This window comes from Sturnus vulgaris, chromosome 3 (genome assembly GCF_052056855.1).
Source record: "Sturnus vulgaris isolate bStuVul1 chromosome 3, bStuVul1.hap1, whole genome shotgun sequence".
NCBI lineage: Eukaryota > Metazoa > Chordata > Aves > Passeriformes > Sturnidae > Sturnus > Sturnus vulgaris.
The window spans coordinates 96,470,267-96,484,392 of NC_142245.1; the positions used below are offsets into that span (position 1 = coordinate 96,470,267).

The 14,126-nt window shown below is 33.9% G+C and overlaps 1 protein-coding gene across 3 annotated transcripts in view; it reads left to right on the forward strand.

Moving 5' to 3' along the window:
• SNTG2 (syntrophin gamma 2) overlaps window positions 1-14,126 on the forward strand; it is a 222,223-nt gene that overhangs the window by 163,463 nt on the left and 44,634 nt on the right. For all 3 annotated transcript variants that reach the window (XM_088162358.1, XM_088162356.1, XM_088162357.1), the window contains one exon: window positions 7,625-7,741. In XM_088162358.1, the coding sequence (XP_088018484.1) occupies window positions 7,625-7,741 (117 nt within the window). The remainder of the gene's footprint in view (window positions 1-7,624; window positions 7,742-14,126) is intronic.

The following is a 14,126-nucleotide window of genomic DNA, read 5'->3' on the forward strand; positions in this document are numbered from 1 at the left end:
TTCTGTGATTTAATTACTACCTTTGCCATGGCTTTTAATTGTTAATTAAACCAATATGAAAATCAGGCAATTATCAATACCAGGGGAAAAGATATTTGATTTGGTGATCTTTTGTTGGATGAACTGTCTACTGCAAGTACTTTAGTAACTATTCAAAGTTTTTTCCTTTTCGGTTTGGGCACACATAATGAGTTCAGTTGAAAAAAGGAAGACGTACCTTCCCTCAATTTTAAAAAAATTTTGGAGACAGTCATGCAACTATATACATATCACTAGATACATAATTTGATTTCCTAAATAAACATGCTAGTCTCCATAAACTGCCTAAATAATCAGTGCAGAAACTTATTCTGTTCCAGAGAGCTGTTCAAATGTGAAACTTGGTATCAGTGCTCTAAATCATCCCTTAGAGGAGCCACTTCTTCTATATTGACTTGCCTCAGCCTACCATCTAAAGTAGGTGCCTAAAGCTGTGTAGTACAAATCTATCCCACTGTTTCCATTCCAAGTATGAAAAAAGGACAATTAAGACCATAATTTCAGAAGTTGAAAATTTGAGGTACAACTGACAGCAACAAACATTGGATTGTTTTCTGCCAAAAAGTGAGGGGGGAAAAAAGTTTATCATGAATTTGGGCATATCAAGTAAACAAAACTAAAAAATATAAAAATATTAAAGGAGCAGTTGTGAACAATTCAGACTTTATATGTTCTGTGAAAATTTGCTTTAAAAGCAATCAAAATATGAATTCTCGGGTATATATATATATATCACAAAGGCAACATATGAAACTTGGTAATGATAACTGAAAGCAGAAGAGGGCTTGTTCTGGCCTAGATTAATGGAGCCTATTAATGTCAGTTACATAATGTTTATACAGACCTGAATAGCTCTTATTAAGGCAATTGATTTAAAATTTAGAGAAAGGATAACCTTAACAGATTGAAGGTTACTTGAAGAACTGCCTTGAAGTAAAATTGGTGATAGCTGCAAATTTATCTTTCCCTTTGAGCATGGACATTTCTGAAGAATTAAACGGGTCCTTAGAGTTTCATTACTGTGTTGCCTGCGGTGAGTTTTCTTCATTGCTTTTAGAGTCCAACTTAATCTTTCATAAAGGGAGAAGGTTGGATGTGGCTAGGTTTCATTCAGATTCTGTTTTTCACAGGCCATTAAAAAACTAGGATTCTGGGTCATCAAGAATGTAAAAAATTACTTTGTTAAACCTTTCTTTCTTCTTTGTCTTTTATATTGCTGCTGACTGGTTTTACTGCAAGCTGAATCTCCAGAACATAATGAATTCTGTACACATTTAAATAAAGAAATGGAAAAGGACTAAGATATTGGTTCTTGGGCCTAAACCAGCTTTATTTATGAGTCTCTTTGCCAAAAGATGGTGTGATTCTTGAGGTGTGCAGGGCCATAATTTAGACTTTGATGATCCTTGTGGATCCCTTCCAACTCAGAATATTCTATGATTCTCTGATTCTATGACCATACTCTGTGTCTATGACCCAAAGTTAGAGGTATTAGGCAAGGTAGTAGAAGTTGTAGTTATTCTTGTTATGTTTATACTGTTAAAATAGAAAGTAACAGGTCATGAAGTTAATTGGTGCAGCTACTTCCACACTTTTAAATTCCTTTTTCCCACCAAAGCAATGTGTTTGCATTTAAACTGCCCATTGGAAATCACTTCATCAAAGCTAAAATCCCAGACTGTCTGTGGAAATTGTTTGGCGAGTTCTGCTTATACCAGGACATGTCGTAATGGTTACTCTAAGTCAAAGACTTCAAGATTTTAAGAAATATTCAGAGGTTACACAAATTTGAAAGATATTAAATAAGTAGCACAGCTGAAGCTCTGGTTCTAAGTATCTATGTAACCTGTGTCAGTCATGAAACAGACAGCATCTAAGCATCATAACTTTTGATTTTGCTTCATATAATTTATTGTAATAGTCTAGAGATTTGAAAGCACTTGATTCTTTGTTAGATTTGGGACTCAATTTTCAAAAAATACATAGTGCTGGATTGAATTTTATTTTTTATGAAAGTAAATTAGCCAATTCTCTCTCTGTACATATAAAAATACTTGAAATGTTTTTTGGTCCATTTTCTGGATAGTTTTTTATGTTTTTAAGGCTTTAATTTTTATAATGGTTATTTCAGGGGATTTGTGTCTGCCAAGTGACATATCAAAACGTTAGGAAAGGGCAAACATTATGGATGCTGAATAAAGAAGGAGAAATTGGACAAAGACTAGTCAATTTGACTTCAACCTATGTGAAGAAATTTGAAATAAACAAAATACCTGTGTGGAGCAGAAAGAAGAAAAATAAGTGTCCTGAAGGATTTGTCAATAACAAATAGTGACAACCAATCTAATTTTCTCTTGTGAATGTGAAACATATGTGTGACAGGAGGTTGCTGCAACATATCTTGATTCCAGCATGGTTTTTGACAACTTCTGACATTAAAATATTTTAAACAAGTATTATACAGATTTTGTTGTATGGATTTTGTTGGATAATCCAATATTAGGTATAAGTGATTCACTTTCAAAACTGACATATTGACTAGAAGTGGTGAAGAGGTCTGACTTGGATCTAGTTCCTTTGAATACTGCCTTTATGGTGTATTAGCAAATTAAGCCCACTAATTTTGCAAACATTAAGATTTGAAATACCGTGTTAAACTTATGAATGATCTTGCCATATTGAAGAATGAGTCTGAAAACCAGAGTTGAAGCCAATTAGGATAAAGCATATATACAAGAATAATTAAGTAGATGTAAAAGACGGGAAAAACTGAAGAGGTTGTTACTGGAAAATGCTTGATGGTTATCTGGGGGGGTAAATTCTTATAGAAATGTTTGGTTCATCCACCATTGTCTTGCTAGAACTCCATATCTACAGAAGCCAGTCAGATAGAGATAATATGAAAAACAACAGGTTCATTTTTAGGAATTATTATTGTGATTTAATATTACGATTTATTATTACATTAGCATGTTGTAATCAGGTACAGGATTGACCAACAGAGACCCCAAAACTTGCATTCCTTTGGTTTACTGGCATTCCTTTTTTTGCCCTTTTCTGCCTCCCAAATAAGAAATTCATCCACACTTTACTGCTTCTTCATTGGCCCTTATTTTTTTCTGAATTTTACATGCTCTTTTGGTTATTTCAGCCGTAATCTGTAATACCACCACAACAGTCTGCAGGTCAGTCCCCTTCTACATTATTTTTTTACATTCTTCACCCATTCATTTTCTTTTAGTGTATTTCACCTTCTGGTTTACCCCCTTATAGGTGTTTGCCCCCTTGCTGGCCTCAGCTACCAGCCAGCTTCTCCCTTCACATCGTGAGCCATGTCCAGCAGTTTCTCACACTGTTACCTTGTCAGTTTAACACCAGGTCAGGCTGACTCTTACGTGCATGCCAGAGCAACCATGTCTGCTCGGTGGCTTTGGAGAAAGGCAGTATTTTGGGCTGTGCCTAAGCCAGCTACTGCAAGACATCCCGTGTTCCTGTAAGGCCTTGGCAGGAATACTGCCTCTGGTTTTGTGCAGTGTTTCTGAAAAGGTATTGACCAGAGGTTTCCTGTGGCCTCTGTGGACAGTTGAAATAAATACAGATGTTTGAAAGAAATATTCAATAATAACTTTGTTCTCAGAGAATAACACGTGTAAAGCAGCAAAAAGTGATGCCACACAACCTACATATCCTTGTTCATGGATTTTTTTGCTCCATTTGTGAACTGAGTAAGCTTTTTTAGTTCTTCCACTCTGAGGTGAAAATCATTTGAGTCTTTAGTGGCAAAAAAAAAGTCTGTAATCGTGGTTACAGCAAGACTGATTCATGCTTGACATGAGAAATTAAGTGCTAGAATAGATTATTGAGAGAAAATAAGAAGCCTCAACTAGCAGAGGTCCTGAGAACATTAAGGGAGTATTTTTTAGAAATAAAATAGGTATCATGGAGAGGGTAGGTTACTAAGTTTTTCAGAAGACCCTTTTCTACTCTCTGTTTGATAATTATAAGATCATAATTCTAAATAAAATACTTTTCAAATACAAAGGGTTTTCTCATTGTTCCTCATAGCAGAACTGCTGCTGCAGGCATGCCATGAGCATGTTTGCCTGGCTTCATCCTGCAGCATGCAAGAAACCCTGCACCTATTCTTGAAAGACCATTTTTTCTTCCTTTCTCTTTATCTTTTTTCTTTTTTTTGTTCCCTCAAAACAGAAAAAAATGTTTTTTAAAATATAACATATAGCAATAAAATTACTTTGTCCTGATGGTTAGTCTGGAAAAGTTAGGTTCTTGAAGACTATAATTTTACAACTTATACCTGTAGAAAGGGAGCAGGTCTTAATTCCTCTGAGCATAAAGAGACCACATGGAGATAGAATTGAGATCATCTTTGGTTTTTTGACTTTATTTATGTGGGAGGACAGTTTTTCATTTCCTAGTGAAATTGCCATGATTTGCTTCAGAGACTTTTTCTGGAACCTCAGATCCTCAACTGAAAAACTTACTCTAACAAAAGAAATACCACTTTAAAACACTAAACCTTTTAACCTCTAGTCACTTAATATGCAGTGCTGTAAGTATGCTCTGTGAGATAAAGAGCTTTAGTTTGAAATGGTTTCTTCTTTATTTTTCCACTTATTATTGTTGTAATATTGCTAAAATACAAAGTAGACATATAAGAAAAACAAAGTTGTGAAGGATATGAGTTTTCCATTTTTCTTTAGTTTGGTTAGTTCCTGTTGCATAAATAGTGCTACTGGTCTACTATACTATAAGAATGAACAACTAGTAAGGCAAGGGTGTCTGTAGATGTCTTCAAGAGAGTTTTGTGCTTTGGATCCTAACTTGAACAAGAAGGCTGTAACAAGTAAAAGTGAGAGACATCAGGTCCAATTTATCAGCCTCCTTATTAAAACAAGGAAGCAAAGAGTAGAAGCTGTTATTGCTACCTAAAAGGACTTGTAATCTAAATTTTGCCCAGGCAGACAATGCCTGGGAAGATGCATGAATTCAGATACATACCTATCTTTGTAGTTCCCTTCAGCATAGTGTGGATATGTTGCAATTTGTGGTTTTCAAACTGTGCCTAGCTTGGAGTTACAAATTTCACTCTTGAACTAAAGCACATGAAACACTTGAGTGTCATAATTTCTAAGTTTCTCTATACTTTGCTCTATAGAACCTTTCCTTTTGAATAGTAGCCATTCAGACATAACCGAATGCAACTGAGGTACAATAGAAACCATTAATGTAATATATAAAAATTTACAGCATTCCAATCCTATTTTTTATTTTTATTTTATTTGTAGTTAAACTTTTTGTATATGTAAGGAATGCTTGCCCTGCTCCCAGTCCTGCCCCATTAGCTGTTTTCTTCAAAATATGACATCTACCACTTGTTTTGGAAAAGACCTCCCCAAAATTATTTAAGGTGCCTCAAGATGTAGTTCTCATTGCTTTCTTAATTTGTTATAGTTCCATTGTGCCTCATAGTATGACACTAACTTGCAGGTTGGTCTGGCATCTCTTGTAGATTCTTATCCCACTTTATTTACAAAAGTGTATCTGTCTGTTCTGACATGTCATACATAGAGATCTACTTCATTTTCTCTCTTCAATTCCCTCCTGAGTGTTTTACATCATTTACTATTCATAAGTATTTAACTAAAAGTACTATATATAAAATATACTGACTGTTTTATTACATTTAACACATTAAATTTCAAGTCATTGCAGCATCTAGATGCTTTATTGCTGTAGGAAAACAATAAGTGCAAATAAGAACTTTCATTTATCTACTACGTTTGGATTACATTTTGTTAGTGACTTGTTTTATCTCCTTGTAATGAGTGCTATTGCTCATTTCCTTCTTACAGGAACTTTTGGAAAATGTATTAGAGCATGTTAGAAACTTAATAATATATCAATGATGTATGGGTAATTTTCAAATAGTAGTGAAAGCAGTGCTGAGAAGCGACAGTTTCTAGTATAATGCCTTATGAGCACTCCTGAAAACTTCAAATGGCAGTTTTCAATAAAAAAAATGGAATATTTTTTATCCCAGACTAACATTCCTACCTACCCACGTACTAAGATCCAATTAAAATCTCAGTAACCCAGTAAATCACAGACAACTTCTTATTGAGTACCAACACTTGTTTGCTTTTGTTCCATACAGGCTTTTTTTTAACTGAATAATTATTCTTTCTCCATTTCTGAGGTCTAAAAGACCATTAAATAAACCAGTCAATAGGAAAGATATATAGAAAGAAAGTAAAAACCCCCTAAAATTATATTAGATATAATTCTTTTTGTCTGTTATTTGATATTAAGACCCTGATAAATTGAATATATAATAGCATTGTAGTAGAGTATAGCGGTGTCTAAATATGCTGTTTATACATTTTTGCTGGCTACTATAGAATCAATGTTTTGGTGAGAGTTATTCAATTTACAGAATAGCAGATCAAGAACTGGAAGGGCTACTGTATTTGTTTTGCTGTTTCTTAGATGTCCTTAAAATGTTAGTGCTGGAGCTCAGTATGGAGAAGGATTGTCTGGCTCAACATACTGATTTATTGATAAACTGATTGACAAAAGACATAACTGATACATTAAATACCAACATTAGGAAACAATTTGTGAGGTTTTCATAATATAAATATGAACATTCATCCATACTATTAGCTAGTGCTTTGGCATTTCTAGCCCATGTAACTCATTACTGTCTGTAAGTGTAGCTTTAGTTGAAAATGAGCAAGCTGCTCAGCAATACTTGTACATTCAGATTGGTGATTCAATCTAGACTTAAGTACCTGTTTCAAGAGCAATATATTCCTCTTAATGTATGCAAAATGAAGCCTGGAATAATTTTTTTTTGCTTTGTTATTTTTCAGTAAAGACATTCATGATATTCTGCTACCACACTATGACATTATGTTTAAAGCATTCCTTTATAAATTTGTATTTACCTCAAAAATGAAGCATGCAATTTTACATCTTCATTTCATTTTTTCTTAGCATTAATATATCTGGAAAATAAAGGCATGCACTGTAACACTGCTAACATTTTGTAACCACTGAATTTGATATCTAATTCTTCAAAAACATAAATGTGATAAAGTGTATATGAAAAAAATGTATACATTTTGAAAGACAAGTATGACAAAGACTTTGTTAACAGTTGCAAACATGAGCCTGGTGAAAGCTTTTTGATTTCAGATAAATCTAATGATTTGATTAGAGGTATGTGTAATAGAAATGTCAGTATTTCCAAGTTTTGACACTGCTATAGATAAGGTATTATGTTTTTTATAAAATGCTGAACTACTTTGGTTCATGTAGGTTTTCTGCTGGCTCAAATTAGAGTCTGCTTTGACCTGCATAGGTGGCTTTTAAAACAGAATTATTTCAGATAAGATTCAGACTACCTGTACTATAAATTTAAATCTCTTAAAGGACTTCTGACACACTGGCATGAAACTGTATGCTTCAAGGGTATGGAAATGGTTGGAAGGCATTCTACTGAAACAACTCTTATGATTCACTGAGAAGAAGAACTTTAATTTTCAATAATTTTCTTTTACAGGTCATACATATGGGATGGGTAAATGAGAGACTTGAAGGAACTGATTCATCTCAGCTCTACAAATTCAAGTTTCTAGCCCTGAAGGGTTCATCCTTCTACATTTTCAGCACTCCACCGGTAAAAAAATTGATATTTTCGTGTCAGTTTCTTTGTAAATGGAAACTTATTTGTTACACCTGGGTTTGTTTTCCTTTATCAAGTGAAGTATTTAGCTGATATTTCAATGTAAGTTAAAGCCACAGATGCCACTGAATTTCAATAAACTGCAGATATTTACCCTCTTTCAAGGTCCTCTGAAAAGCTTGCTGTGTCTGGATAGTGTAAAGAATTCCTTATGGGACATTTTGTTTTTTTGAAATTGTCAGGGTCAGGTTTTATTTTGGTTGATTAGGCCTAATATTTCTTCCCTTATTTATTCTAGGGTGTTATTTAGATGTAATGAGATAGTAGTTACTCTGCTTTCTGAAAGACAAGATGCATCATGAAATAAACCATCCATACTATTGGATGATACTTGTGAATTTTTCACACAAGCAAGGGATCGAGGTGCTGAGTGTACAGTTTGACCAAGTGTTGCTTTGATAATTTATATACCTCATAACAAGAATTCTGTTTCACAACAGATGTCTTATCTAATATTTTTCTAAAGATTAATTCAGAAAGGTGAAATGGAAATGAGCTGTAGAATTCTAAACTGTTTTAAAAAATTACATATACTTACTGCATGGCAATATTTAATGCTTTTATTTTTCTCCAGAAAACCTTTGCCTTAAACAAATCATAGAAGAATAAAATGTGGACTTAGAATGAAATTTCAGTTATACAACTTGCTTACAGTTTTGCTCAGAAGGTGTTCAGTCTCCCAATTTTATCTGCTGATCCAAAGAAAATCTGATCCTTTATATGTGTACTCCCTGGAGTACCTTTGTGAAGCACTGGGGTGGAGGTCACTACAGCCCTTGTGGCACTGGTTTCTTACTGGGGCCAAAGCAGAGCTAACACAGCTGTGTTTGGGCTGATGCTGGGCAGGGCTGGTGCAGCTTTTCCATTCTCACTGCTCACCCAGCAAAGAGCCTGGGGCTGGGACAGGCTGTGGGGACACAGCTGATTTAAATGGGCCAAAAGGGATTTCACGTATCATGAAACATCATGCTCAGCAATAAAAAATGGGGATTTGTTCTTCAAAAGTAACCATTGCTTGGAGTCTGGCTGGACATTGGTCTGCTTGGGGTGAGCAGTGTGCAATCACCTTTGCATTAATTGATTTCTTCCCCTTTCCTTCACTTATTAAATTGTCCTCTTCTTGTCCCATGCATTTTCTCAATTTTGCTCTTCCTATTGTCTCTCCCATCCCTTGGCAGGGGGATGGGTAGTTGGTGAGGGGCTCTTGGGTGTTTGGCTGTGTGACAAGGTCAGTCCACTGCAGGGCCATGAGCTGGGACCCTGCCCTGCCACACCCGCAGAGCTCCCGTGGCCCTGGCTCTGTGTCATTTGTCCCAGCCCTGTAGCTGGAAACACAAGTCCCCACACAAAACTGTGTAAAGAGCTCTTCCACTGTTTCTGGAGATACTTGATGCCACTGCTCTTACCATTGCTCCTACGGAGGTTTGGCTTTTTTACTGTCTTAAGAAAAAAAAAAATATTGTCCAATCACAAAAATACATATCTTTCAACTTGCTAGTTAGAAGATACATTTAACATGTTTTATTTCAGAGATGTTGCTATTGCTGTTTGTATTCTGAATCAACATTGCATGTCAGTGTATCAATATAGTGTGCACAGAGCAGATGACCTGTAAGTTCTACACTTATCTTTATCCATAAGTTTGCATCTACATGTAAAAGGGTGTAGTGCAATTTCAACTTTTTCTATTTCATTATGTGGAAAAGATGATGTGAATGTAAATACAGCTGCTAATTTTCATAAGAATGGAAAAACGTAGTTATCTATGAGCAAAAATTAAGAAAATTATGGAAAAATGTGGATATTATATTTTGAAATCACTATGAGAAGTAATATTCTATTTATACACCATTTCTGAGATATACACAATATCTCAGATGGTGATTCCAGAAATGTAGAGGCTTCACCATAGAAGTAAATATCAAGAATGGTGTGTGATCTTTTTGCATCCCTGAAGTGGCTTATCTAATTGTATTTAAGAAATTTATAGATTTCATTTACAGACTGCTATATTAGAAGATGACACATTTCTGAAAACTGCATATCTGAAAAAGACCATTGAACCAATAGAAATTATTCTTGTGTCAATTTTAATATGCAAGCAGTACTTTATTATGTTCTTAAAACCTCTAAAAAATCCCTACCAATTTTCAGATATTGGAAAAGTTCTAAATTAATATCCCAGAAGAAATTGAGGGAAAAGTATTCTAAATTGTTATTCAAAATCAAACTTTGAAATTTTTCAGATATATTTATTGTTTTTATGGAATATAGGCTAGATGTAGGGGACATTTCTACTGTTTCATTTTTTATGTTTTCCTCATAGTTCATTATAGTTTTACATTAAAGTCTTCAAGTAGCCATATCCTTACATCTACTGTGTTACCCTAACATAACTAGTTAATAATTAATAATTAATTGCAAAACTATATTTTTCAATGTGATTAAATAAATAACAATGAAGTGATTTAACATGAAGGCAGCTAGACCATCCCTGCATGTGCTTTTTATAATTTTAATAAAAGAATCAATAGAAGAGTATTGTGAAAGTAACAGAAATAGTTCCACGTTTGACAATATAGGGAAACTTGCACAATGTAATTAAGACAAACGGTGTTTTTAATGCTGCCATGTGTGTTCTAAATACTTCTGCTGGTAATTTGCATCACACAAGATGTCAATGTAACATATTAGGAGAGAGGTGGAAATAAGTTGGAGAACTTGACCATGAACAGTTTTGGTGAACTTTCTAACTCTACACAGAAGTCTGTAAATTTGTCATTACAGGATTTGCTGGGATCTAACTGTTTTAGTGTGTTTTGTACCACCCAATTTGAGTTGTTTGGGGCATTTTTAGACTTCTTAAGATGCCATATCATAGTTCATCTCAGGAACAGGCCTTGATTTCTTGTTTTCCTTTTTAATACCTTACAATAATTTTTAAAAAATTATTCTTGGTTTATTTTTTTTCAGTTAAGTAGTGACGAGACCAGTGAAATTACCTAGAAGTATTTAATCTTCTCCTTAGAACTTTTTAGTTCTTCTAGGCAGATTGGATGCTTCTGCTTAATTCTCAGATAATGCAGCATTTGCTGTATTCCAGTAATAAATACTATAGATGCTTTGATTTTTTTCCCTTACATTTTACTCTTCAAATTTATTCAAATGTTTTTAATATCTTAGGGGGCTCTGAAGACTTCTAGAATCTGATTCTGTGTTCAGAGAAAGTCCAAGAGTATGTTATGTTAGTTTGTTTTTAGTGAGTTTTGAAGTATGATTCCCTTTTACATCCACCCTATATTTCTTTATTTAGTGGTGATCTCTGAGCAGGCATAAAAGTCTTCTATGTCTGTTTTATAAATTGAGTTCTCTTCTAGGGAGTAACTTTGTGAGCTAATTGCTTAAAGCATGTATGTGTCAAAATGAGTTTAACGTTATTGTTTTCTCTCTATTTTAAATCATAACTTTTTAAAGAAAAGCCAATGATTAGCACACATATTCAAAGGCAAGTATATTTGGAATATGAGTTTGAACTGATGCTGAGCTTACCGGGTCTATGTAAAGCTAGATTTTACCAGTTTACTTACTTTCAGAACTCCAATGTAATGGACTTTTTAAACCATGTTTTTAAACCATGAGGAAATTGCAGAAACTCATCCTCAATTAAAAAGGACTTGGGACTTTTGTAACTCTTTGTACCTATTTCACTCTTTCATTATAGACTTAGAACTGGAATTCCAGGTTCCTATTTTTGTAACTCTGTTTGGTTTATTATCTTTCTGATCAGCTCAGTGTTAGCTGTGAGTTTACAAATGTCTTAGTTTTGCAATATTCCTGGAAGGATTAATGTAGCTAAATGTCTACAGAACCAAGTATTCAATACACACTGCACTGCATTAGCTGAGGAGTTGGTTTGCCAATAATATAAATAACATCATTCAGCTCTTCTTGGTCATAAATTCACATAGTAGACAAACACGAATTAAAGTTGAAGCTTATTGAATGCAAATTGCAACTCTCATGTATTTTGAGACTATTTCTGAAACTGCCTGAACTAAATTCACATGAATGCAAGCATGTTTCAGTAAGTCATCTATTCTGAATATAGCTGTTTGAAATGTTTTGTCAAATGCTTCATAAAAAATAATAATACTGCCATGCCAAGAAATTGCAATGTATAGAATACCTGCAGGATCTATTCCAAGGGGAAACAATGAGAAAAACTATTTCATTGCCTGAGATATATACTTGAGTATCTCATTTATCTCAGTTACTTATTACCCAGTTATTACATGTGTGGTGATGGATAACCTGCAATAAATTGGAATATTCTTTAAATCAAATGAAGGATATTGCAATTTTCATGAACTTTCCTGATTATTTCCAACTTTTCTCCTTGACTGAGAGTATATGGTTATTTGTGGGTTTTTAAAAAGTAAAGCAGTCTATAACAGTAACATTTTAAACTTCAACATACTGTGATACTTCTGATAAAACTATAAATAATGTCACCTGTCTGTTTAGATTCTAGTAGTCCTTTGTAATATGTTTATTTTGCCTCCTTAAAATTCCTCTCAACATGTCATTTGTGTTCTGAGCACCTTGCAAACAGTGGTATTCAGACTGTTTCACTCTGTAAGTATAGTAGCCTTTCTCTGACATACACAGGTAAAGAAAACTTTGGCTTATATAGGTGCCAGCAGTTGTCACTGTCACTGCTTGCCTCTGCTGAAAAAGGCATATTAGGTCACACAGCATCAAAAGATGAAAGAGATGCATGAATTAATGGGAAGAAGTCTGAAGTATTCAGAGTTAGTTTAATGGCACAGCAGTGTCACCTTTGTCCATCATTAATAGTGCAAAGAACCCCAACAGTTAAAATTAATCTTCAGGACTCAAAACAAATGATATGAGCAAATGAAAGTCCATTCATATCTCAACAGCTTTCAGGTCAGCCCATGTCACCAAAGTGAGTTTCATAAACAGCAAATGAATCAGCTTATGCTTCTATGCCTATCCACTTACAGCAATAAAGTGTTCTCCTGCTGTTAACTGAGATGGAAAAGATCCTTTCCCTTCGAGAAATTCAAGACCAAACAAAGAACTAGCCCCCATTCTACTCTAAACCTTCTTTTGCAAGAAGCATGAATATCCCTTAGGAGGATCAACAGTAATGGGGCAAAACATGTATTATTTAATTATTTTCTTTTCAAAATAGCCATCAAAGTACAAAATATCTCTCTGGAAATAAGATTAAGCAAAGACCTGCAGTATTCACTCTATTGTGAGCCTTTTTTAAATGTATATTTCTTTATGAATTAGCTTTATAATTCCTCTGTTTCAGTTCTTTCAAAACTTTTGTTATTTCTTATTTGTACAATAATTAAATTGCAAAAACTCAAATAAAATATTGAATGGACTTACAAGATGAAAGATAGAAATGTAAACCTAAAAGATAGAAAAGTATGTCTTTAAAAATTGCTGCCATTTATAAAGTGATGGGAGGACAAGTTAATACCTAAAATTTCTTTAAATTTCTTTTCTAAACCAGCTGGCATTAGATTTAAATTTGAAAAAATTTAATTAATACTATGTGTTTTTATCACGTCAGTTTAAAATTAACTGTCTGTAACTGAGCTTTGATTTTTGAGACATTGCTCATAGTAAAACAAAGTGTGTAACCTGTTTTACATATTCTAGTGGATGTATTGTATTCAAGTGATGTTTTCCATTTGATTGTTAAGATATAGAAACTGTGAAATGGAGAATCCTAGTATGTGAGTCCCTCTATATCCTGAAAAGATGTGGTGCTAGAACTTCTTTTAGTCCCATTTCTGTAGGTGATTCATAATATCTAAGTTCAATCATATCAAAAACCTAATCTAAACCTAAGAGAAACTGGGAGAAGACTAGATTGTTAAGAATTAATTCAGATTGTTAAGATTAGAAAGAAACTAACACCAAGTTTACATTACTCCTCCAAAGGACTCTGAAGTAACATTTCATAACCAACAGAAGTCCTCTCAGAGGCCTGTAAGTGTTGTTGTGGTTTGGGTTCTCATCAAGTTATTACAATTCTGTTTAATAGCTTGGAAGTTAAAGAGACTTGAAAATTAAACATTAAAATAAAATTTAAAAGAACCAGAACATGTTGATATCTCCATGAAAATCATCAAGAGAAATACTAAAGTTTTTAAAAGGCTAGTTATGTGCTACTGTGAACACAGAGAAAAAAGAATCTATTACTGAATTTCAAAGTTTTTCTAGTTAATTTTCATCCACATAAACCAGTTGTTTGACAAACAAGTTTTTCTTTATG